The sequence below is a fragment of the Mirounga angustirostris genome, unplaced genomic scaffold (assembly GCF_029215605.1).
Source record: "Mirounga angustirostris isolate CCGP_5_RB_7025 unplaced genomic scaffold, mMirAng1.0.hap1 SCAF_9, whole genome shotgun sequence".
NCBI classification, from domain to species: domain Eukaryota; kingdom Metazoa; phylum Chordata; class Mammalia; order Carnivora; family Phocidae; genus Mirounga; species Mirounga angustirostris.
In genome coordinates, this window is record NW_026991717.1 from 62,465,528 (window position 1) to 62,490,200 (window position 24,673).

The 24,673-nt window shown below is 51.8% G+C and overlaps 1 protein-coding gene and 1 long non-coding RNA gene across 5 annotated transcripts; one reads left to right on the plus strand and one right to left on the minus strand.

Annotated features, from left to right (window-relative positions):
• Positions 1 to 365: 365 nt before the first annotated feature.
• SPINT1 (serine peptidase inhibitor, Kunitz type 1) lies at positions 366 to 17,068 on the minus strand. Of its 4 annotated transcripts, XM_045901914.3 has the most exons (11): positions 16,463 to 17,066; positions 15,622 to 16,161; positions 8,186 to 8,313; positions 7,820 to 7,958; positions 7,557 to 7,727; positions 7,354 to 7,380; positions 6,902 to 7,027; positions 6,773 to 6,823; positions 5,669 to 5,839; positions 5,407 to 5,454; positions 366 to 5,034 (listed from the first exon to the last, which is right to left on the minus strand). In XM_045901914.3, exons 2-11 carry the CDS (start codon positions 16,079 to 16,081, stop codon positions 4,820 to 4,822), a joined length of 1,536 nt encoding a protein of 511 aa, XP_045757870.1. In that variant the 5' UTR covers positions 16,082 to 16,161; positions 16,463 to 17,066; the 3' UTR covers positions 366 to 4,819. The 4 variants fall into 4 exon arrangements, with proteins under 4 accessions (XP_045757870.1, XP_064426737.1, XP_064426738.1 ...); XM_064570667.1 differs by lacking the exon at positions 7,354 to 7,380 and having other exon boundaries at positions 16,463 to 17,068; XM_064570668.1 differs by lacking the exon at positions 6,902 to 7,027 and having other exon boundaries at positions 16,463 to 17,067.
• Positions 16,187 to 23,524, plus strand: LOC129046526 (uncharacterized). The gene is made up of 3 exons (XR_008508068.2): positions 16,187 to 16,470; positions 20,139 to 20,366; positions 23,272 to 23,524. It is a non-coding gene; the product is annotated as an uncharacterized LOC129046526 (long non-coding RNA).
• The last annotated feature ends 1,149 nt before the right edge of the window (positions 23,525 to 24,673 follow it).

A 24,673-nucleotide genomic window follows, 5' to 3' on the forward strand; every position in this document is an offset into this window, starting at 1 on the left:
GTGCAATAGGGCAAACCACTCCTCATTCAGGGCTGTTTGTTTAAGTGGGCAGGGATGAGTTCGGGAGAAACAACCCAGTTTTGCCAGTGTTTATTTGAAGTGTTGGGACCAATAAATTTTATTTTATTATTTTATTATTTTTAAATTTTTATTTATTTATTTAATAAATGAGGGAACACAAGCATGGGGTGTGGAGAGGGGAGAAGCAGGCCTCCCGCAGAACAGGGAGCCCGACGCGGGGCTCGATCCCAGGACCCTGGGATCATGACCCGAGCCAAAGGCAGACGCTCAACGAATGAGCCACCCAGGCACCCCTTTTTTTTATTTTTTAAAGATTTTATTTATTTATTTATTTGACACACAGAGAGAGAGAGCACAAGGAGGGAGAGCGGCAGGCAGAGGGAGAGGGAGAAACAGGCTCCTGGCTGAGCAGGGAGCCTGACATGGGGCCTCCATCCCAGGACCCCGGGATCATGACCAGAGCCGAAGGCAGATGCCCAACCAACTGAGACACCCAGGCGCCCTGGGACCAGTAAATTTTAGAGAAAACTCCCCAGTAGGGGAAGACAGGTTGGGTTAGAAGGGATAAGATGATGGGGGTCCCCAAGTTGAATGAATGTCTGGAGTGGCAGGCTGGCTGGGGCTATGGATGGGTTAGTGCCTGCCCAGCTCAAGGGGACCCAAACTCAGCGCCTGGATTGCTATAGGAATGTGGGCCCCTGATTGCCAGTCTCCTAAGTTTTCACAAAAAGCTAGAAAAGTGGATTTTTTAAAAAATGAATTTTCCTGACTCTTTAAATGTTAGTAACTAATTAAAGAAATTAAACCGCTGTTTGTGTCAAAGCATGACTGGCTGCCAGCATGCAACTTTTCGACTAGCCTTTACTGCACATCTCATGTACTTTACACACGTACCCCTAATTTGCTTGGTGTGGCCTTCTCCCTCTCTCCCTCTCCTGTGGTGCGACCTCTAGTGATAGGGCCTGCTTACCTAGCCACTCCTTCAAGCTCAGTTTGAATTGCTCCTTCCCCTGCTCAAATCTGTCTTCCCCACCATATTCACCAACATTGCCTCTACCCGCCAAGCTCCTGGCTTTCCCTCTCAGGGCTTGAGTCCAACTGAGCAGCTTGTCAGTCCCCAATCAAAACAAGACCCATGATCTTCACTGCCTGGCTTTTACTCACTATGATTTGTTGTGCCTGGAACACCCACACCCACCTGCTCATCTCTTTTTATAACTCCTCCAATGAAGCCATTTCTCAACCTCCCTCTTAATTTCCATGGCTTGATCAGCCTCTGCTTTACTCAACAGCCATTTGTTAGACGCCTTGTATCCACAAGCAGGACCTGGCATGGGGGATACTGAGGTAGTAGATAAGACTCCATCCCTGGGGCGCCTGGTGGCTCAGAGGAGCATGTGACTCTTGATCTCGGGTTCGTGGGTTCGAGCCCCATATTGCATATAGCGATTACTTAAATAAATGAACTTAAGGAAAAAAGAAAAAAAAAAGACCCCATCCCCAGCCCTGCCCGCGGAGCCTCCTCCAGGTAGGGCAGACATACACTACCATGGGCTATGTGCGTGCAGCAGAGCTGTACGCAGCGTGGGGGAGTGGAGAGGGCACCAAGGGGTTTTGGCTGGAGAAACAGCAAACGCTTTTTGAGCTTCATCAAGAGGTAAGTAGAGGCTTTCCAGGGCAAAGAGGCATCTGAGGTAGAGGTAACAGCCCGTGCAAAGGAATGTAGGTGTGAAAGTTCTGAGAAAGGCTGTCACTGGGTGGGGATGGAAAAGAGGATGCCTGGGAAAGTCACAGAAACAAGCGGTTTGGGAACCTGTTTTCTGACAGTATTTGCATTCCTTTTGCCTGCACTCCACAGGGTAAGTTCTAGAAGAGCAGAGGCTGCGTCTCAGCTTTCATGGCTCCACACCTGCTACCTGCCTGGGACTAGTACCTTCGCTCAAACCCTTGTCGTGAAACACAGCGCCTGGTAGTCGTGAGAGTGCCCCCTAGCGGCCCCTGTGCAATCCTTCTTCCCGTTGTCCTAGCAGACCTGGCTGAGCCCTCCCTGCATCCCCTGTATTTCTGGGGGTGGCACTTTGCCTGGCACCGTCTCACCTCATCTCCACTCCTCCCTAAGAGGAGGCTGTTCCTTTCTGTCCAACAAACACCTATTAAGCATTTATTTATTTATTATTTATTTATTTGAGAGAGAATGAGAGACAGCACGAGAGGGAAGAGGGCAGAGGGAGAAGCAGACCCCCCGCTGAGCAGGGAGCCCGATGCGGGACTCGATCCCGGGACTCCAGGATCATGACCTGAGCCGAAGGCAGTCGCTTAACCAACTGAGCCACCCAGGCGCCCCTATTAAGCATTTATTTTGCGTTGATCACTGTTGTAGGCATTGGGATACACAATTTCATGAATCATTCATCACCTCAGCCTTGGAGGTGCTTCAGAGATCCAAGGGATAATGGGGGTTGTCCCCAGTGCTAGGGGCACTAGAGGAACTGAATCCATTTTGAGCCCTGAGGGATGGCAGAGCAGGAAGCCAAAATTCGGTGTCCTATGAAATGGGGGCAGCTGGAGTAACGAGGCTTGTCACTGCCATCTATCCACTACCATTTACTAAGGTCATGGAGCTATGTGGGGTGACAGAGACCCAGAGACGACAAAGATACCATCTGTTGTCTCCAGGAGTTCACAACCCAGAGGGAAGACAGATAAGGAGACAGGAGAAGGGGGCATTCTGTGCTCAGGGTTCTGTTAGCAAGACACCAGGGCGTCTCCCACCTGAGTGTGCGTGGGAGAAATTGGGGAAGAACAATTAGGCCGAAAGATGAGAAAGGAGGATGTGGTCCAGGATGAGTGCAACAGTTACAAAAACACAGTAGTGTGAGAGTTAGCCATCGAAAGGAGGCGCATCCTGGGGTGCTAGAAAGGTTCTGCTTTTTGATCTGGGTGCTCGCCTCCTGGGGTGTGTGTGGTTATGGAAATTTATGGAGCTGTACACTTCCAGGAGTCAAATATGTACCTTCACCTTCAATCATTTGTAGCCCCCAAACTCTCACATCTTTTTTTTTAAGATTTATTTATTTGAGAGAGAACATGAGCAGGAGGGGCAGAGGGAGAGTAAGAGAGAAACCCAAGTAGACTCCACGCCCAGCTTGGAGCCTGACACGGGGCTGGATCAGATGACCTTGAGATCAGGACTTGAGCTGAAACCAAGAGCCAGATGCCCAAGTCAATGTGCCACCCAGGTGACCCTCCATGTTATTTTTCTGTATAGCAATTATTGCAATCTAAAAGTATCTCTCTGTTAAGACTAGGAGCCATGTTAGGATTTGAACCCAGTCCTCCAGTATCAGCTCTAGGACCCTGGGAACTCAGCTTTGCTGAGTCAGCTTCCTGGAAAATGGGGGTAATAGTACCTTCCTCACAGGGCTGTGTGCCGAGGTAAGAACTTGAGATACATAAAGCCCTTACGCATGCTTCCTGCATGCTTATCTTGACAATATCAGATTGGCGGTGTAGGGCACATAGCTCCTCAATATATAATTTGTTGAGATGAATGAAAGGATGGCTTTTTTTGACACCAAACAAAAAGCGGCTGAAACAGATGGAGGGGTGTGGGCTGGAGTACCTCAACCAAAGGCCCCCGGGCAGGAGCTCAGAGCCTGGCGAGCAGCAACACCCCTGTGAAAAAGCCAAAGCTTCTGTGGGTGGGCAGGGGAGACAGCGGTGACCTGGGCCCCCACACCAAAAGGAGTGGAGATAAGAATCAGAGTTCAAAGCCATGCTCCCCGCCGCCCTTGAGTTCTCCACTACATGCTGCAGTCAGGAGCTGCCCCAGCGACCGAGCAGACCTGTTGACAAGGCTCACCCCAGGAAGAAATCCTGCTACGCGGCAGCCTGACAGCCTCCTGGGCCCCCTTCTTCCATGGCCCTCTCACCCCTCCCCTCTGGTGGTCAAACTTGGCAATTCTCTCCACCCTCAGAGGCTGGGGCAGTTTCGGGAAGGGTGGGAAAACCTGCTGAACAGGGTGGCCGAAGCCCAAACCGGTTGGACGGGGCAGTCCTATCCCCCCCAGCAGCCCTGTCCCTCTCCTGCCCCAGACAGCGGAGGCAGCAGCCTCACAGAACCAACCATTTTATTACACTGGGGGTGGACTGGGCCCCGGGGAAGGCAGGGGAACAGGGGGGGTGTGATGCCTGAGAGCCCTGGGGCGTGCGGGGACGATACTGCACACCAGGCGCCGTGGGCCAGGCCAGGCCAGGCCTCATTCTTGGGGGAAGGGAAGAGGCAGCCTCTTTCCACTCCTCTTACCCATCCCCATGGCATTAAATAAACAAAAAGCAACTCTATACAGCACAAAATATACAGGGACGTCCTTCCCCCCAGCCCTGACTGTGCAGGGTGGGAGGGCCAGCTCTGAAGGGCACCGCCAGGGGGCCTCCAGCTTCTGACATTGCCCCAGGCCCCTTCCCAACGCCACAGGGTGGGGACAGGCAGCTTTGAACAAGAAACAAAACTTCAACTTCTTCTGAAATCCTAGGCTGACAGGTCCATCTGTGTGTGGGACTCTGGGCTCAAAGGTCTTCCGCTCCTCCCAGGCCCTGGAGCTTTGTCAGGAATGAGAGGCCTAAGCTTAGCTAAGACATCTCCAGAGGGGCCGGAGCCCTGCCTCGGAAGCAGAGTGGGCCTGGGAAATAGCTGGAGGAGCCTGGTCCCAAAGTCCTCCGCAGCCCAGGCTTCCATCTTGGCAAGGAGGAAGCAGCGCCGGGCAAGAGCCGGAAAGAGCCCAGGCGAGCCCCCAGCTCAGAGGGGCCGGGTCGTGTGGTTATAGACCAGGTGCTCCGTGTCCTCTGTGGTGGAGACCGTGGAGCTGGCAGGGGTAGGGGGCTGGAGGTGGTCGTTGTGGTGGCGTCTGCGGAAGCCCTTCCTCTGGTTCTTGAAGAAGCAGTAACCCAACAGGGCTATCACCACCACGATGCAGGCGACCAGGAGTACTGCAATGGCCGCCTCCACGGAGCCTGGGGGAAGAAGGGGCGGAACGGAGGAGAGCTCCCGGGGCCGCTCAGCTCTGGTGCCCACCCCCACTCTGCGCAGAAGGGACCAAGTCAAACGGATGCCAGGTGTGGAATGGCCTCCAGCGTAAGAGCAGCCGGGCTCCGTCAGGAGCTCAAGGAAAGGCCCGCGACTCTGACGGCAAACACATGACACGCACTCCACTGTGCTTCCCTCCTCTGCCTGTAGCAGGTATCACCACTGGCCGTGGGCACTCTGTCCCTTTAGCCAACCTCAGGATCCTTCTCAACACAGTTTTCGGCAGTCACCACCAATCACGTGGAGCTGATCCTTGAGAGGATACCTACTCGTCCGTGAGAGGGCAGACCAGGGCTCACCTATGTTAGGAATGGGGCTTTCCCGGCGCAGGCCAAAAACATCCTTCTCTACAAAATGATGAGGAGAGAAACAAGTCAATACTCAAGGCTCTGAGACTCAACTGCTCCCCAGTGCCCCCAGACCACCCACTGGCCCCCTCCGCCACCCCCATCCCAGGGACTCTGATGATCAACTGGAGCCAGCCCAGGCCTTGGGACAGAGCAGAGTGCTCTAGCTAAGCCCTTCCCCTCCCCGTCTTCTGGGCCCCAGTGCCCAGCTCACTGGAGATGCCACGACAGGACGCAAGACACTGCTGCTCCTCCTCGAAGTTGTTCTTGTTGCCGTAACAACCACCGTAGGTAAAGCGGGCGCAGCGCTCGCTGAAGGGGTTGTAGTACCAGCGTGGGATGTTCTCCAGGCAGAGCCCTGTGTCTGGCAGGTCCACACAGTGCCCTGGGGGATAGGGGCAGGCCAAGGGGTGAGTGAGTCCATGGGGGGCCTCCCTGCCACCATCCACCAGGCTCCACATTGGAGGGTGCTGCTTGCCACCTCCTGCCCCGCCTCATGCTGAGACTCAGTGAGGGCCTCAGGGGGCCCCAGGAACAGCCCCAGCTGGCCCTTCCGCACTTCTGCCAGAAGCAAGGAAGACAGATCCTGGACAACGATTTTAGGCACAGAAATACCCTACCTTGACTCACATAACTATTTTTTTTTTTCCAGTTTTCTTTCAGCTTTTCCGATTGTGTCAAGGTCTCGGTTTTCTCTCCAGCACTGGACGGTCTAGCTTTTAACAAAGAAGGCTCAGAGTCTGAGCCCTGGCGGGCAACAATGTCCAGCTAAAATCTATTAACATTGTTTTGTTATAGTTATCTCAATAGTTCATCTCGATTTGTAGCATGTAACAGTGGCTTGCCATTTATGCTAGTGATATGACATTTCCTTTAATACATTAAGTTTAAAAAGTACTTGATTTTGGGGCGCCTGGGTGGCTCAGTTGGTTAGGCATCTGCCTTCGGCTCAGGTCACGATCCCAGGGTCCTGGGATCGAGTCCCGCATCGGGCTCCCTGCTTGCTCAGTAGGGAGTCTGGTTCTCTCTTTCACTCTCTCTCTCGGCCCCTCCCCATGGCTCATTCTCTCTCTCTCTCAAATAAATAAATAAAATCTTAAAAAGAAAAAGTACTTGATTTATAGGAAAAATGGTAAGTAAATAAAATCTCAGGGATATGCAGGCATGGTTAAATCTCCGGAGGTGTTCAGAGGAGGACCCATGCTTGGGAAACACCAGGCGCCCACCAGCTTTCTACCTGCACCTGGCGCACCCAGCGGGCCCCTCGGGCGCCCTGCCGGCCTCTGTCCCGACCCAAGGGACCCGGGGAGGAGCTCACCTTTGTCACTGCGGAAGTGGATGTTCTGGAGCTCCTCGAAGCCACTGGTGTCTGCAAAGATGGAAGGTCAGAGGCGCGCGCCCCAGAGGGCCCCCTGCGGCCCAGCGACCCTGCCTGCCCCAGCCTCACATTTCTCACAGGCGGCCTCGTCAGAGGCATCAGGGCAGTCGGCCGTGTCGTCACACTCCAGGAAGCTGTCGATGCAACAGCCGTTGCGGCAGCGGAACTCGGTGGGGTGACAGGTGCCAGAGCACACTGGGTGGGCGGGACGGCGTTAAGGGTGAGGTCAGGCTTGCGCATAGGTCACCGAGTCCCAAGAGTCCATCATCTACCTGGCCTCCTCTGCCCCAACACGGCATTATGACATGTCCCCTGCTCCCCTCCAGTGCCCCTGCTCCCCACAAACCCCCCTACACACAAACTGGGCAGATCCTGAGAAGGTGCTGGGCCGCAAGGGGTGGGGCACTTGTGGTCCTTCCACATCCTACGAGGGCAGGCATGGCTGGGCAAAGGCAGCTGGGGCAGAGACAAAGACATGACCCAGCAGGGGTGAGGGGAACAGGGAAAGGAGCAGAGCTCACCTGGACCATGCCTGTCCAGTGAGGGGCCTGGGAGAGAGAAAGCAGATGAGTGAGAGGAGTTGGGGCCGGGTCCCAGCAGGGACGAGCTGACAGGGGTGCCTGGGAATGGAGGACTGCCCCTGCCCACTGCCCTGACCGGCAGAGGGACCACCCACCCTGGGGGAAAGACACCTGAGTCCCAAAGCTGCCTTGTAAAGGCCCACCTTGCACATCCCGGCAGGCTAGCTTGCACTCCTCTTCCCGAAGATAGTTGTTCTTATTGCCCAAGCAACCTCCGTAAACGAAACTCTTGCAAATCCGTTCTTTGGGGTCGTAGTACCAGCGAGGGAAGGAACCGCGGCAGCGGCCCACCTTGCTGGACGCAAGGCAATATTCTGGGGGGAGGAAAGCTTGTGAGGGGCCCCCGTGGGGCCCCATCAACAGAGGGGGTTGGCTCCAGGTACTTCCTCCCCACCCGCTCCCTCACCTTCTGTCTGCTTGGGGGACAGCACAGTAACTGTGATGTTGGTCATGCTCTCTGGCTGGTCGGAGTCAGCCGCTGTCAGCTGGAACAGGTAGGTGCCTTCCTTGAGTCCCCACAACTTCACCTGGTCCGGCTCATTCTTCTACACACAGGAGGAGCCATCAGGCTGGGACCCCCGATGCCCTGCGGCTGCCCGAGCTCCTCCCAGCCACACAGCCACCCCATACGGAGGGCAGAGGGACTTGGTAGTAAATGGATCCCCAGCTTCTATCCACCCCACCCATCTGGAACCTCAGGTTGGCCCGTGGCCCTGGAAAGGGGGCCCTAGAGAGCTGAGGTGGGGGTCAGAGAGCCAGCCCAGTGTCTCACCTCTACTCTGACATCCGCGTCACCTTGCAGTAGGTACCAATCTGTGTTCCCCATATCCTTCAGCACCAGGGGTTCCTGGGGCTGTACCTTCAAGTCTATGCCTGCCCACACCTTGGGGATCCGGGACCCTGAGGGGGAAGGTAAGGTCAGGTCAACTCTCACTGAATGGACCAGAGCTCTCCTGAAGTGGGGGAGCAACATGGGCCACATGGGAGAGGGAGAAACAGGCTCCCCACTGAGCAGGGAACCCAACTCGGGACTTGATCCCAGGACCCTGGAATCATGACCTGAGCTAAAGACAGATGCTTGACCAACTGAGCCACCCAGGTGCCCCCGAAGGCATTTTTAATGTAAAACCTGCTTTTGGAAGCAAAATACGGAACAGCATGTGCCATTTGATCCCAATTAAGGAAAAAATATACGTGGGAAAGGAGCTTATTCCTATTTTCTATAAGCAGGTACCTGTGCTAATTGCTTTAAAAAGTTAAAGTAACAGTATTTTTGAAAAGCCAAACAAGTAAATATGTAATTAACACTATTACCCCTCATTCTGCTGGTCTGGATTGCTGCTGAGAAGCCCAGCCTGGTAGAGGTCTGAAGCACAGAGTCCCTGGGCAGCAACGTGGCAAGCCTTGGTGTCCCAGAGCATATAGTCGCAGGAGGAGGGTGCCTGCCTCCCCTTACAAGGGGTCTCCAGGGAATCACACCCTCCCTCAGCCTGACAATGTCTGTGCCCGAGGCTTCCACCAGTCTCAAGTTAGGGGCTGGGGAGAAACAAGTCCCAAGCACGATTCCTGCCTGTAGTGGGATGAATGGTGGGACCCAAAACATATGCCTTTGTCTAATTCCAGAACTTGTGAATGTGACCTTATCTGGAAAAAGGGTCTTAGCAGAAGTAACTAAGTTAGGCATCTCCATATGAGATCATTCGGGATTAGCTGGGTAGGCCGATGCAACGACACATGTCTTTATAAAAGACAGAAAAGGAGAAAACAAAATGAAGGGAAGCTGGGTCAAGAGGGAGGCAGAGCCCAGAGTGATGCAGCCGCAAGCCAAGGAAGGCCTGGAGCCGCCAGGAGGTGGAAAAGGCCAGGAAGGATCCTCTCCCGCTCTTCAGAGAGACTGCAGCCCTGCCAACACCTGGATTTTGGACTTCTGGCCTCCCGAACTGTAAAACAATAAATTTCTGTTGTTTGAAGTCACCCAGTTCATAGTACTTTTGTTTCGCCAGCCATAGGAATTGATACACTGCCTCTGCCTCTGAGGGGACTCCAGTCCAGTTGGGCAGATGAGACTGAGCATCAGGAAGCAACATGGGAGAAAAGACCCACCAAGATGAAGCAATGCGTGGTGCGTGTCCAAGACAAGGAAGTGGCCACGCCACAGCAAGTTAGAGGAAGGAGGGAAGGCTTTCTGGAGAAGGGAGAAGGGATTTTTAAAATTCTTTTGTTTGGGCTTTTTTGGGGGGTTGCTTATGGGGAAGAATGTACTGTGCTATTGGTAACAGCCGAAAAGGTGAGCAAAAGCAAGGAGGTGGGAATTTGCAAGGTAGGTCTGGCGGACAGGAAAGAGGCCAGCGGGGTGAGCCATGCCTCAAAGGGCCCTCAATGCAGAGCCAGAGCATGCGGACACAGCAGAAGTGACGTTCAAATATTTAACACCTGGGCTACCGGAAGGGGCCATGCGTGGTGGTACAGAGTTCTGGGCCACAGATGCATCGGACGCTGACCTCCTAGATGCATGAACGAGGTCAGGAGTCTGAAGGGTTAGGGAGCCCTCTGTCCTGAATTACATTTTTTTTTTTTTTAAGATTTTATGTATTTATTTGTCAGAGAGAGAGAGAGAGCACAAGCAGGGGGATCTGCAGGCAGAGGGAGAAGCAGGCTCCCTGCCGAGCAGGGAGCCCGATGTGGGACTTGATCCCAGGACTCCGGGATCGTGACCTGAGCCGAAGGCAGATGCCCAACTGACTGAGCCCCCCAGGCGTCCCTATCCTGAATTACTTCTACGGAGCGAGGAGGCCAGTGAGTGGACCAGCGCAACAGTCCAGGGCACACTCGAAGGGAGTAGTTGGAATTAGAGGGATAGCTAAGGGAATGGAAAGGAGGATGTGAGAATGCTAGACAGACACTTCAGGCTTCCGTGTTTGACAGGCACTGAGAAGTGGGAAGGAAGGGTCAGGGTGCAGACAGAAAGGAAACCCAATCTAGAGGGAACCTGTGGGTTCAATCAGAGAAGTTGAACTTGAGGGAAGACCATTGAGAGAAGTGACCAGCAGGCAGCAGAAGTGCACATGGGAGCAACTGAGAGGCCAGAGTTGGAGAAAGATATGCAGCTGGGTTTATTAACAAAGCTGCCAAGAGTTTAATGTATGCTGGCCACCACACATCATCTATCTGCATCATCTGCAGTAGATGTTGACAAGCTATGGCCTGCAGGCCACATCTGGCCCACCACCTGTTACACTTTTAAATGGTTGAAAAAAATCAAAAGAATAGTATTTTGTGACATGGGGAAAGCACCTAAGATTCAAATTCGTGTCCATGAGTTGGAATATGGCTTCACCTATTCGGTTACATATTGTCAATGGCTGCTTTTGCGTTATAAGAGAGCGGAGTAGCTGGAACAGAGATTGTACGGGCCACAAAGCGTAAAATATTTCCTATTTGAACCTTTACAGAAAATTTGCTGACCCCTGATCTACGTTACCTACCTTCCTAACCATCCTGCCGCAACTGCATTCTTGCCCCTTTCCAGATCAGAAAATTGACACCAGAGAGGTTCAATGACTTCCCCAGGGTCACTCAGTTTTTGAACAGCAGAACTGGGATCTGAACCCTGGTCTATCTGACTTCATAGCTCTTTCTAAAACACCGTGCTGCTGGTCACCCATTTACTTAGAAATGTGATTTTGATTGCTTTTTATAATCTCAGGGTTGTTTTTAACTTAGGTAGTACATATATAGGATAAAAAATTCAAAAAGTACAAAAGAGGGGCACCTGGGTGGCTCAGTCAGTTAAGCATCTGTCTTCGGCTCAGGTCATGATCTCAGGGTCCTGGGATCGAGCCCTACATTGGGCTCCCTGCTCAGTTGGAGTCTGTTTGTCCCTCTGCTCCTCCCCTCCTGCTCATGCTCTCTTTCTCTCTCTCTCAGATAAATAAATAAAATCTTAAAATTAAAAAAAATAAGTACTTAAGAGTTGGGGCGCCTGGCTGGCTCAGTCGGTAGAGCATGTGACTCTTGATCTCAGGGTTGTGAGTTTGAGCCCCATGTTGGGTGTAGAGATTACTTAAAAAGTAAAATCTTACCCTCAAAAAAGTACAAAAGAGTAGTGAGAATTAAATCTTGTCTTTTCTTAACCTTCTCTCCTTAACCTCTCAGGTTCATCTTGCCCAAGTTCTCCTTGTTTTTCCCACAATATGTTTTGGAAATCATTCCATAGCAACATGGAAACAATTTCCCTTTTTTTTTTTGGTTGCACAGTACTCATTATATGAATGCACCGTAACTTACAATTTAATTAATCAGTACACCAGTCTCCTCTTGATTTAGATTCTTTTTTTCTTTCTTCTCCTCTTCCTTCCCTACTAAGAACTAAACCATATTGCCTCAGGTTTATTATTTTTATTAAAACAGCATTACCATATCCAGTTATAGGATGTGTTGACGGACATTAGATTGTTTCCAATTCTTTGCTATTATAAACAATGCTACAGTGAGTAACTGGCTGGTAAGTTGGTTTATACACATGTAAGTACAGCCGCAAGATGAATTCCTACAAGTGGAACTGTGTTGAGGGTTATGTGCATTTACAGGGCTTTTAAAAAGTTTTTATTTATTTATTCATTTAACTAATCCCTACACCAAACGTGGGGCTCGAACTCACCATCCCGAGATCAAGAGTCGCAAGCTGTTCCGACTGAGCCAGCCAGGTGCCCCTGTTTACAGTCTGGATGGATACTGCCAAACTGCCCCCTACCAAGGCTTTACAGAGAGTTATGTCAGGCGTTAAGAGTGAGTTGAAAGGAAGAAAAGAAGGTAAAGAGATAAGAACGCTGGTGGGGGGCTGAGTCACTGAGATTCCTCTTTGATGAGGCAGAGTCACAGAGGGTGGACCCAAGGGGGAAGACCGGGACACACAGTGACAGTGAAGGGATGGGAGGGGAGAGCATCCACAGAAAAACATGTCAGATGCAGGTGTAGAGGCCTAGAATGAGAAAAGGAGGCCCTGGCTTCCAGGGGTTGCGAGGGAAATAGAACCAGAAGAGCAGGAAAGAAAAGCACCTGTCTGGACCAAACCCGCACCCTGGTGGCTTGGCTGGCAATCAGTAGAGGGTCCAACAGGGCAGGTTCTGGGGTGACCTCTGAGAGACAAAGCCACGGGGGTGCCTCCCTCCTTACATTTTTCAGAAAGTCATCAGCTGAAGACAAGACCCCCTGGCAGTCTACCTAGCAGACAGATAGGCTAGCCCCACCAGCCCTGAGGGTGGCAGTGGACAGCGGAGTGATGGAGTGACGCATCAGGCCTTGGGCCAAACCAGCAACATCCACCCAGTCCCAGGCCCCGGGAGCAAGGGGCAGATGCCCCACCCTACCACTCCCTACTTCCTAGCCCCCAAGAGGGCAAAGGGCCAGAGGGGCAATAAAGCCAGCTCCTCCCCCAGCTGCTGGGTCTCCAGGAAACACAGACTCCACCTCCTAAGCCACTCCTCCAATAGAAAGAGTGGGAGGGCAAGTGAGGGGAATGAAGGAAGGAGCAGGGTGCTCCGGGAGGCCATAGGAATCTGGACTGGACTGGCCACAAACAGGGAAAGGGGAGCAAGCCAACCCACCCTGGGGAGGATCTCTCTACCCCATGCAAGAATCAAAGGTTTAGATGCCCCGAGCACCTGCCCACCTTGCCTGTCTTGGTCCATCTAAGCCTCCAGGATGGCTTTATCCAAGCTCAGCTGAGAATGGACTCCTTGTTACCAAATAGCTCCCCCCACCCCCCAGAGCACTGTAGCACCCTTAAAATGGCCGGGAGCTCACATTCAGTTCACGCCCTACCCAGCTCCCTCAATGACCCAGGAAGTCCCCACTCCACCCTGTGTTGTGCCAAACAGGCCAGTCTGGGGTGGGGGTGGGCAGGTTTCCAAATGAGGAAGGCTCCATTTGAGCTGGAGCCCCATCCAGCTCATCTCCCTGACCAGAACCCAGGGTTTTAGGTTCTGGCCCTGGAGTGGGACTCCCATGGACCCTCTGTCAGAGCAGGAAGGCATAAGCAGCTCAGGTCGATTCATGTCATCACCACCTACACTCTGTGCTACTTCCTTGTGGAACAGGCTCAGGCCCTGGACCAGTGGGATTCAGGTGGCCCAGCCTGAGAACCTGCCCTGTTGGACCCTCTACTGATTGCCAGCCAAGCCACCACTCTCCACCTCCCCCACCCAGAATTCCCATCCCATTCCCTCTCCCCTCGGAGAGCCAGGACAGCTACTGGAAGGATAGGGAGAAGAGTAGGTCCTTAACCTGAGAGAGACTGGCCCAGGAAAAAGCTGGACAGTCTCTTTTCGACTTTCCGGAACTGAGACCACCCCCAGACTCAGCACCAGCCCAGTCCTGGCCCCTGAGTTCCCCAGTCTCTGGTTCTATTATCTGCTGGGCTATCTTGGGTCAGAGTGCTAGGTTTCTACCAAAAAAGATGGTCTTGTGCGGAAAAACAGCACAGGACTTTGGGAGATCCTGCCTGGGTTGAGTCCCACGTCTCCCATTTATGGGCAATGCTATCCTGGGCAAATTATTTAACATGGGAGTCAGTTTCCTAATCTAAAAAGTGGGCTGATCATCAAAAGGAATGAGATCTTGCCATTTGCAACGACGTGGATGGAACTGGAGGGTATTATGCTGAGTGAAATAAGTCAAACAGAGAAAGACATGTATCACATGACCTCACTGATATGAGGAATTCTTAATCTCGGGAAACAAACTGAGGGTTGCTGGAGTGGGGGGTGGCGTGGGAGGGATGGGGTGACTGGGTGATAGACACTGGGGAGGGTTTGTGCTCTGGTAAGCACTGTGAATTGTGCAAGACTGTTGAATCTCAGATCTGTACCTCTGAAACAAATAATGCAATATATGTTAAGGAAAAAAAAAAAAGAAGAAGATAGCAGGAGGGGAAGAATGAAGGGGGGGAATCAGAGGGGTAGACAAACCATGAGAGACAATGGACTCTGAAAAACAAACTGAGGGTTCTAGAGGTTTAGGAGGATGGGTTAGCCTGGTGATGGGTATTGAGGAGGGCACGTTCTGCATGGAGCACTGGGTGTTATGCACAAACAATGAATCATGGAACACTACATCTAAAACTAATGATGTAATGTATGGGGATTAACATAATAAAAATAAAAAATAAAAAAATAATAAAAAGTGGGCTGACGACTAATAGCACCCTTTTCAGAAGTGGTTGTCAGGAGGCCGAAGTCAGAGGTGAGTGGCCACAGCAATCAGTCAACTATCAAGTGCGAACAGAGGTTATCAGCTGTGACCCATCCCTGCCCTGGAGCCCCACCTGGCCAGAGCAGCAGGCAGAGAAAATGGGGAATGAAGGCCTCTGGAGGGGCCGTGATCCCAGCTCACTGCTCGGTCACAGGAGGAGCCCCCACTTTGCCCTTATCCCTGGCAGTAAACAAGGTGAGCAGACCTTGTAGCTTGGCCACCACATCCTCAGCTGGGAGAGCCCTGCCTGGCTCACCGCGTACACACACACCTGCCCGCACAGCTGACATCCCTCCCCGACCAGGCACACATACCAGCGGGCTGACTCACGCGCAACCCTCCTCACCCCCACCCCAGAGCCTCTGGCTACTGTGCCCACAACACCACCCCTTCCCCTTTTAGGTCAACCCGACTGGGCTTGTCCTTTAGCATCTGGGGTCTGGCGCTTTTCCCCAGACCACCAAAAGGCCAACAGGTGGGAACAGGGGGTGCAGACAGATGCTAACCAATCCCAGCCCGGCAGTAAGGGAGCAGACTATCCTACCCCAGGCTCACTTGCCGGGGCCTCAAGGTGCCTAGAACAGTGCTTGGCCAGGGGTGCTTAGCTTGTCACCCTGAGGCCTCCAGACAACTCACTCCCTGACTTCGCATATTAGGGTCAGCAATCAGGAATCGCGAGGAGCTGCCTCCTCTCTCCCAAACACATATCCCAAAGCACCAGCCCATTCAACATCCTGAATTCCGGACCCAGAGTCTGGGCTCTAGAATGTTACCCCTCCCCACTCACGCAGCCTGCCCTTTGTTCACTGTTCATACAGCCTACTTCTAAGGAGGAGTCGGGGCACAAAGAGACAGTCCGCCTTACTGCTTTCTGATGCTCGCCTCCCCCAAGACTTCATAACCAGCCCCCTTGCTGAGTCTCCCCAAATCCATCCCACCCGTTCCCCTCGTCCTTACCGCCAAAGCCCTGGGTCCGCAGCTCGCGGTAGGAGTGGTAAACCTCCCGCTTGAGGTAGTTGATGAAGCCCTCCCTGGGCGCGAACTTGCACACGAAGTTCTGCTCGTAGAGGCAGTTCATTAGGAAGCAGGCGGCAATGGCGTCCTCCCCGCCGTCGGGCTTCAACTCCACCAACGCCAGGTTGCAGTTCTGGGTGGTGCAGCAGGCGCGCACGCAGTCCCAGCCGCGGCGCACGGTGGGGGAGCCCAGGAAGGTGGCCCCGTTGCTGACCGAGGCCTCGGTATCGAGCACGAAGGCAGGCACCCCGGCGGTAAAGCGGTCCAGGCAGGGGCCTCCCGGGGGCAGGCCGGGGGGCGCGGGCGGCGGCCCAGCCTCGGTGCCCAGGAGATCGAGCGCGCACAGGAGCCACACGGCGACTGCTGGGACGTGGGCTTGGGAGAGGCGGGCGCAGGCCATCATCCTCCCCGGGGCCGTCGCCCTTCTCCCCACGGGGGTCACCTTCACTGCGCGGGCCTCTGGGCTCCGAGGGTGCTAGCGATCTGAAAGAGGGGAGGGGATGGGGGAGGAGACACACCGGATCAGCCGGACACTTCGAGGGAGGCGGGCCAGCCAGGAGTAAGTCGAGGGGCTGGCTGGGGAGCACCCGGCGCGCGGGGAGCGAGGAGGGGTACGCGCGCCCAGCCCTCCCACGCACGCTCCGGTGAGCCGGCCGCCGGACGGACGGCCAGATGGACGGCTAAGGAGCTCCCGTACCCGGACACTCGCGGCAGCGCCGGACAAAGGGCCAAACATGCTCCGAGGCCGCTCCGTCCCCGCCTCGCGCTCCGGAGCCCGGGTTACCTGCTCAGGTGAGTGGGGTGGGGCCGAGCCTGCCGAGGTTCCGGTCCCGGCTTCCTGCGCGGCTGCGGCCGCCGCTTCCGCCCCGGTGCAGGGTACGCTGGGGCTCGGCCACCTCCTCCTCAGGTTTCTGGTGAAACTGAGTCAGTGCGGCCGGGGCGGGGCGGACATTAACCCTAACACCGCCGGCCCCGCCCACGCCCGGTGCGCCGCCGCCAGCCCTGCCCTGCAGAGCTCCGCAGAACGGCCGCGGCCCCCGACCTCTCCCGCGCCGGCTGCTGCCCGCAGGGGCTCCGAGCGGCGCCCCTCCGCGCTGCCCTATGCCGACCCCGCGGAGTCCAGCCTCGCGGCGGGGTCCCGCGCCCCGGAAGTGCAGCCTGATCCCCGGAGGCCCGGACACGGCCGGGACGCAGCAGCCAAGTCGTCCCCTCGAGGGTCGGGAGCTCCGGGGCGGCTGCCTCCGGCCTCCCTTTCAGGTCGGGGCCATCATTCCTAGCGTCAGGCCTGAGGCGGGGTGAAGGGGCTGGGGGCGGGGGGAGAAGGAAAGCCCTTTGCAAATGATCTCGCGGGCGTCGTCAGCCCTCGGGGAAATCTTTTCCGTCTCGTGGCGGGAAGAGATCCCCGGAAGCTGTGGGGCTGCACCTTTGATAACTGGAATCCGGGATGCCTGCTCCAGCGTCACCGCCCTTGCCAGCTCCGGGAAGCCCTCCTTTCTGCCAGAGTGAGCAACTGAGGCGGTTCCCTCTTCCACGCTTCCCTGCGGGTCCTACAGTGGTTCCATTGCGTTTGAGGCCCTTCCGTATCTTGTACCAAGGCTTACATTCGGGTCTCTGTCGGAGCTGAGTCCCTGTTAGCTTGCTGGTCTGCTACCTCGTCCCCTGGAGCACAGGTTCCCTCTTCTCTCCCACGAAGAGGGTGCCCCTGGTCAAGAGCTAGCCACCTCTTCCAGTAGAATGCCATCCTTGGAAGCTAGAGGTTCCAGCTCATCAAAGTAGTTGAGATAATGACCTTCACAGAACGGTGAGCTCCTTGAAGCCGAGAGTGAAGAACTGCTTTTTTTTTTTTTTTTTAAGATTTTATTTTACTTATTTATTCGACAGAGAGAGATAGCGAGAGAGGGAACACAAGCACAGGAGAGCTGGAGGAGAAGCAGGCTCCCACAGAGCAGGGAGCCCCATGCGGGGCTTGATCCCAGGACCCCGGGACCATGACCCGAGCCGAAGGCAGGCCCTTAACGACTGAGCCACCCAGGCGCCCCCCCCCCTTTTTTTTTAAGATTTTATTTTATTTATTTGACAGAGAGACAGACAGCGAGAGAGGGAACACAAGCAGGGGGAGTGGGAGAGGGAGAAGCAGGCTTCCCGCGGAGCAGGGAGCCCGATGCCGGGCTCGATCCCAGCACCCTGGGATCATGACCTGAGCCAAAGGCAGACGCCTAATGACTGAGCCACCCAGGCGCCCCAAGAACTCCTCTTAATAGACCCTACAGAGCAAGATTGGTCCTATTAATGCTCTCCTAAAAAAGAGATTGCACACCTTTTCACAGTGACTAAACAAACCCCGCCCAGTGGAACGTTCTTCCTAATTTCTCATCTAGAGTAGCTTTACCTACTAGGTCTTGTAGCCAACCCTTTGATCATTTTCCTGGCTGAACTGCAACATCCCCCAGCTGCCTACATTATGGGTGTTGGGGTGGGAATCTGGGGTCTGTCCCCTTCTCTGGATTCTCTGCTTTTCTTCCACTGCCCCCAGCACCGTGGACATAGGGCAAGGATGTTATGCCAGGAATGAAGCAAATGATTGTGCAGTTACTAGGAAGAAAGGGTTTTGTTTTGAGTTGATTTCTGCCTCCCCCAATACCTTATACACACAAGAATCCTAACACAGGAGACTATTACCTTATGGTAACATTACATAACCATAGATTGATCATTACATCCATCCACACCGTTAAAAAAAACCTATATTTATCAAGCACTGACAATGCCCAAGCCCTTAGGTTCCTAAGCACTTCCCATTACCCCATATACTCAAACCAAGAGAGCAGGTAGTATTTTTATCCCCAATATACAGATGAACAGACAGGTTCTGACAGGTAACGTGGCAGGTGGCAGAGTGAGGATTGGCATCTAGGCAGGCCAATTCCATTGCTTTAGTGCCTAAACCCTGGCCTTTCCTGCACTTGCAACTCTGACTTCAGCTGGACCTTCCACCCTCACCACAGATTTAACTTGCCTGAAGCAAAAAACTCATTTTCAAGTGGTGAGCAACCACCTTAAGACACTAACCAGCACACTTGACAGAGATGATTGCTAATGCTCACAACTCTGAGAATAGTTTCCACTTTGCAGAGAAGTTCCCTAGCTCCGTCCAAGTCACAGAGTAAAGAGTGGGAGGCAAGGCTGGATAGGGGAGAGTATGTGGGCTTTAGACTCAGGCTCCTGGGTTTAATTATCATCTGCCACTTACTCTCTGTGTGGCCTTTGGCAAGTTATTTAGCCCCTCTGTGCCTTGGTTTCCTTGTGTACAATGTGGGGACTCATAGGTTATTATGAGGCTTAAATGAGTTCATACAGATTAAACTTTGATACCAGGAGTGCCCAATAAATGATACGCGAAAAAAGTAACAGAGCCAGAATTTTATTCCAAGTCTCTCTGACATCAAAAACTACACTTTTCCCACTACCTTATGCTGCTTCCTACATTTTGAAAAGAAAAACTACACATGAGAGGAAAAAAGGCTAAGACAGCGCACCCAAGTGGTGAAAGTGATGGCATTTGAATGGTGGGAATATGGGGTAACATTTTCTTCTTTCTAGTTTTTAAGTGGTTTTTCAAGTTCCCTTTAGTGAGCATGGAATGCTTCCATAATGAAGACGGGAATTATATCATGACAACCTCCACATTCATCACATTTAGCCGCAAATCATTCCTCTCACCACATTCTCACCTGGTCTCACTGCCCCTGCCACTTTGGAGTTACCTGTGCCCCCTGCCTTTCCTTGGGCCTTCCCTGCAAACAACCAGCCAGCTCCTGACAGTCTTCCCTGGTAATGGTTCCTGATCAGACTTTCCCTGATTTGTTCAGGGACACGGAGATAGTGTGTGGCAGAGGTCACCTCAGACTTCAGGCCTCTTGACTGCCAATCTTGGGCCCTTTACATGATTCTGCCCTGCCTTCCTGCAAAGCATTTCCAGATGATACAGTTTTCTAATTGCTTATTGCAGGCCCAAGAGGAGCTGTCTGGGTGAGTTAACTCTTTTGTTAGACCATGTGGCTCACCCTCCCTCTGTGAGCTTGGGCAAGAGTAGGCCTGGGTTTATGCTACAGGCTTCATTCTCATTTGCCATATCACCAGTACCAACTATTGCTCTTAGGATTGGGTGCTTTGGTGAAAATATTCAGTCCTTAACACCACTGCTAGAAAAGGAACACTGAGTGCCTTGTCTCAGATGGTGATCTGGTGGTTTCTATAAGTCGATGTGGTGGGTTGTCTACAAAGATGGCCAAGACCATACCTCACCTTCCTGTGTGTGCACCCTGCTTCTCCCACCAAGAGGTGGCATCTATCTTCCCTTCCCTTTGAATCTGTAACTTGCTACAACCAACAGAACATGCAGAAGTGGTGCCCTGTGCCTTCGAGGCCCTAACCATATGGCTTGCATTTTTCCCTCTTAGAGCCAGCTGTGATCTAAAGAAGCTTGACTCCCCTGCAGGAGAGAAAGGCCACCTGAAGAGATCAAGCCCCTGGACGATGGGAGACTTGAAGGGGGAGAGAGGAGTGCAGCTCTCTCCCAGCCACCCCAGCTGAGTAGCCGTGTGAAGCCATCTTCTATCCTTAGCGCCAGTTGAGCTGGCTGGCAGAGACCAGCTGCACCTGCCAAGCCCCGCCCAAGATGCAGAATGGTGAATGAATTAAATGGCTGTGTTTGTTTTACACCTTTACATTTTTGGGTGGTTTGCTATGTGGCAATAATAACTGAAATAGAGGGATAATCTATTTACAGACTAAATTTTAGTTTTAATTATTTAATAATCATAAACAATACATTTTATAAATAAATTTCAGGTTTTTAAAAAAGATTTTATTTATTTATTTGAGAGAGAGAGCGTGCACAAGCGGGGCAGAGGGAGAGGGAGAAGCAGACTCCCCGCTGAGCAGGGTGCCCATGTGGGGCTCCATCCCAGGACCCCGAGATCATGATCTGAGCTGAAGGCAGCCGCTTAACCGACTGAGCCACCCAAGCACCCCTCAGTTTGTTTGTTTGTTTTAAGATTTATTTATTTATTTGAGAGAGACAGAGAGCACACCCGTGAGTGGAGGGAGGGGCCGAGGGAAAGAGAGACTCCTCAAGCCGACTCCCCACTGAGCACAGAGCCTGATGTGTGGCTGGATCCCAGGACCCTGAGGTCATGACCTGAGCTGAAACCAGGAGTTGGACGCTTAACCTCCTGAGCCATTCAGGCGCCCCTAAATAAATTTCAGTTTTAATGATCTAAGTCAAAGCCCATGAATTTTCTTGATAATGGAGAACCAACAATTTTTCATAAGGAATTTTGGGGAAAGTAATGTAATACTTTTCAAGGTGAGGCTGCTATCATTGGTGTTTTTATTTTCCATTTTTAAATCTTTATTTAAAGGAGACAGGTTCTCTCGGATGATGCCTAAAAGGGGCATTTTTTTTAAAGATTTTATTTATTTATTTGAGAGAGAGAATGAGATAGAGAGAGAGCATGAGAGGGGGGAGGGTCAGAGGGAGAAGCAGACTCCCTGCTGAGCAGGGAGCCCAATGCGGGACTCGATTCTGGGACTCCAGGATCATGACCCGAGCTGAAGGCAGTCGCTTAACCAACTGAGCCACCCAGGCACCCGGGGCATTTTTTTTTTTAAGATTTTATTTATTTATTTGATAGAGAGAGAGACAGCGAGAGAGGGAACACAAGCAGGGTGAGTGGGAGAGGGAGAAGCAGGCTCCCCGCCGAGCAAGGAGCCTGATGCGGAACTTGATCCCAGAACCCTGGGATCATGACCTGAGCCGAAGGCAGACGCTTAACGACTGAGCCACCCAGGCGCCCCTAAAAGGGGCATTTTTAAAGAATTCTACTAGTGTCAGAAATGCTCACACAATATTCCAGTATGGTAGGTGGCCTCTAAATGGCCAGCAGTGGTCCAGACCCGCTGATATTCATGCCTTTGTGTAATCCCCTCCCCTTGAGTGTGGCTGGTCCTAGAGACTGGCTTCTGGTAAGTAGAATACAGCAAAAGTCATGGGATGTCACTTCCTAGATTAGACTACAAAAAGACTGTGACTTCCACCTTGCTTGCCTACCATCCTCCTCTCAGTGCCCTGGCTCTAGCGCAAGCTAGCTGTCATGTGGTGACTAGTTCTCTAGAGAGGTCCTTGTAGCAAGGAACTGATGTCTCTGACCAACGGCCCTGGCCAGCACCTGACTTGCAGCCTTCTGAGAATCCCTGACCCAGGGGAGCCAGCTAAGCCACCTATTACAACAGTGACAGAGTAAATACTTATTGTTGTAAGCTGCAAAATTTGGGGATAATTTGTTATGCAGCGATACATAACTAACATATTCATTAACTGAAAAAATTAGGATATCAAACTATAAACAGTTTATTTGGTACAACTTTTCAAGGAGCTAATATGACCATAAATATTAAACTCCCCTAAAATTTTACACATCCTTTGTCCTTGTCATTCCACCTCTAGAAATTTCTCTTAAGGGGGAAAAAAAATCATGGAATTCTAACAAAGGAACAGTTACAGGGATGTTCAAAACAGCACATTTAGGGATGCCTGGGTGGCTCAGTTGGTTAAGCATCTGCCTTCGGCTCAGGTCATGATCCCAGAGTCCTGGGATCGAGCCCCGCATCGGGCTCCCTGCTCAGTGGGAAGCCTGCTTCTTCCTCTGTCTGCCGCTCCCCCTGCTGTGCACTCTCTCTGAAAAATAAATAAAATCTTAAAAAAAAAAAACCAGCACTATTTATAAGGCAAAAAATTGGTAGCAGTCCATATATCTAATAATAAAGGATTGAGTAACTATATCATGGAATTGCTGCTAATAGAACAGGTTGGAATCCATTAGTGAATCTTAAAAACAAAGTGACTTGCTGTCAGCATTTGAAAAAAATAAAATGAAATCGATTTGAAAATATCAGAGGAAAGGTAAGTTTTGCTTCATAAGAAATTTTTGTTTCATATTTGTATGTGTATGCATTGTGATATTAAATGAATTCCTTACTCTGAATCATGGTTGAAATTTTAAAAAAACTCTGCAGTGTTAAAAATAGGTATGTATGGGAGGCACCTGGATGGCTCAGTCCCTTAAGCATAGGACTCTTGATTTTGGCTCAGGTCATGATCTTATCGTGGTGGGATCGAGCCCCACATCAGGCTCCATGCTTAGTGGGGAGTCTGCTTGAGTTTCTCTCCCTCTCCCTCTGGCGTCTATTGATTACATAAGCGCACTCATTCTCTCTCTCAAATAAATAAATCTCTTTTTTTTAAGATTTTATTTATTTGACAGAGAGAGAGACAGCGAGAGAGGGAACACAAGCAGAGGAGGAGTGGGAGAGGGAGAAGCAGGCTTCCCCACGGAGCAGGGAGCCCGATGTAGGGCTCAATCGCAGAACCCTGGGATCATGACCTGAGCTGAAGGCAGACACTTAACGACTGAGCCACCCAGGCGCCCCTCAAATAAATAAATCTTAAAAAAAAAAAGATATGTACAAAACTACTTAATGGTACTAAAAGTATTCATTTAAAAAAAAATTTTTTTTTAATTTATCTGACAGAGAGAAAGAGAAGTAGCAGAGGGAGCAGGCGAAGCAGACTCCCTGCTGAGCAGGGAGTCGGATGTGGGACTCCATCCCAGGACCCCAGGATCATGACCCAAGCTGAAGGCAGACGCTTAACCAACTGAGCCTCCCAGGCGCTCCTACAAAAAGTATTCAAAAGATATTAAATTATAAAACAGCATGCATATGTTACAAAATGATCTAATTTCATGAAAATCCAAAACAAGCAAAGCTCTATGAAAAATGGAAAATAAATACACCAAACAGATCATTTATACTTTTATCTATATTTTAAAATTTTCTACAACAAACATGTCTTCTTTAAACTTATTTCTTGAATAATAATAGTTTTTAAAGTTTCCCAAATAATTATATATTGTATATTAGCATCTTCTCAATTATGTTATATATGCATAGAAAAAAGACTAGAGGGCACCTGGGAGAGAGAGAGAGGGAGCACAAGCAGGGGAAGCAGCAGGCAGAGGGAGAGGGAGAAGCAGACTCCCCGCTGAGCAGGGAGAATGACATGGGGCTCAATCCCAGAACCCTGGAATCATGACCTGAGCCGAAGGCAGCTGCATAACTGACTGAGCCACCCAGGCGCCCCGAAGAAGAGGCATTTAAGAACAGCCTAGTTCTGATGGTGTCTGCCTGTGGCCTATTTTATCCCACCACTGGACCTAGGGCAGGCCAGGGGAGCAGGGCAGACACCCTAGCCTCTGCCCAGGCCGGCACCCTCTTTGTCTGCCCACCCTGATGTGGCCCTGCGGTCTTGGTGCTTTTTTCTTTCCATGTTATCTTGGGGCATGATTCCCTTATCTTGGGCAAACTGATTGATGAATGGTGACACGCGTAGGCCAGTGAGACGTGTGTGAATGCAGAAATGGAAGAATGTTAATAAAGAGCCTTACACATACATAATGGGCATAACTCATTTGTGTGCCATTGAGCTTCATGGGGGCCATTCTGCATGCTCTTGCAAAATCTCCCCAACCTCCAGTTTAGAGATGAGGAAACAGGCTCACAAAGTCTCCATGCGTGAACCTGTGTCCCTGTGTGGGTGTCTATGAAGTTTGCCTATGTTGTTGTATCCCCAGTCCATCACCAAGTCCTATTAAATAGTACCCCTAAGTAGCTCTCCACTGTCCTCTTCTCACTACTGACAATTCTACCTCCCCCAGTCAAGCCCTACAGCAGTGGTCTCCTAACTGATCTCCTTCAGACTTTCTGTATCCTCCAGTTCTCTATTTAACAGGCAGGGTGATCTTTTGAAAATTTAAATCTGAACATATTGGCCTATCCCACCACTGTTGCTTAAGATTTTGCTGTGACTCCCAATGTGCTTAGGATAGAGACAAAATTCCTTAATGTGGATCACAGGGCCCTGTGTAGATACCTC

What these genes read in the sequence shown, in the direction of transcription:
- SPINT1 (XM_045901914.3), bottom strand. Translation starts at nt 16,081, where the DNA reads ATGATGGCCTGCGCCCGCCTCTCCCAAGCCCACGTCCCAGCAGTCGCC. An exon ending in AGCCTGCCGGGATGTGCAAG is followed by an intron (nt 7,381 to 7,556) that starts GTGGGCCTTTAC and finishes TCTCTCTCCCAG; the next exon opens with GCCCCTCACTGGACAGGCAT. An exon ending in CGAGGCCGCCTGTGAGAAAT is followed by an intron (nt 6,824 to 6,901) that starts GTGAGGCTGGGG and finishes CCATCTTTGCAG; the next exon opens with ACACCAGTGGCTTCGAGGAG.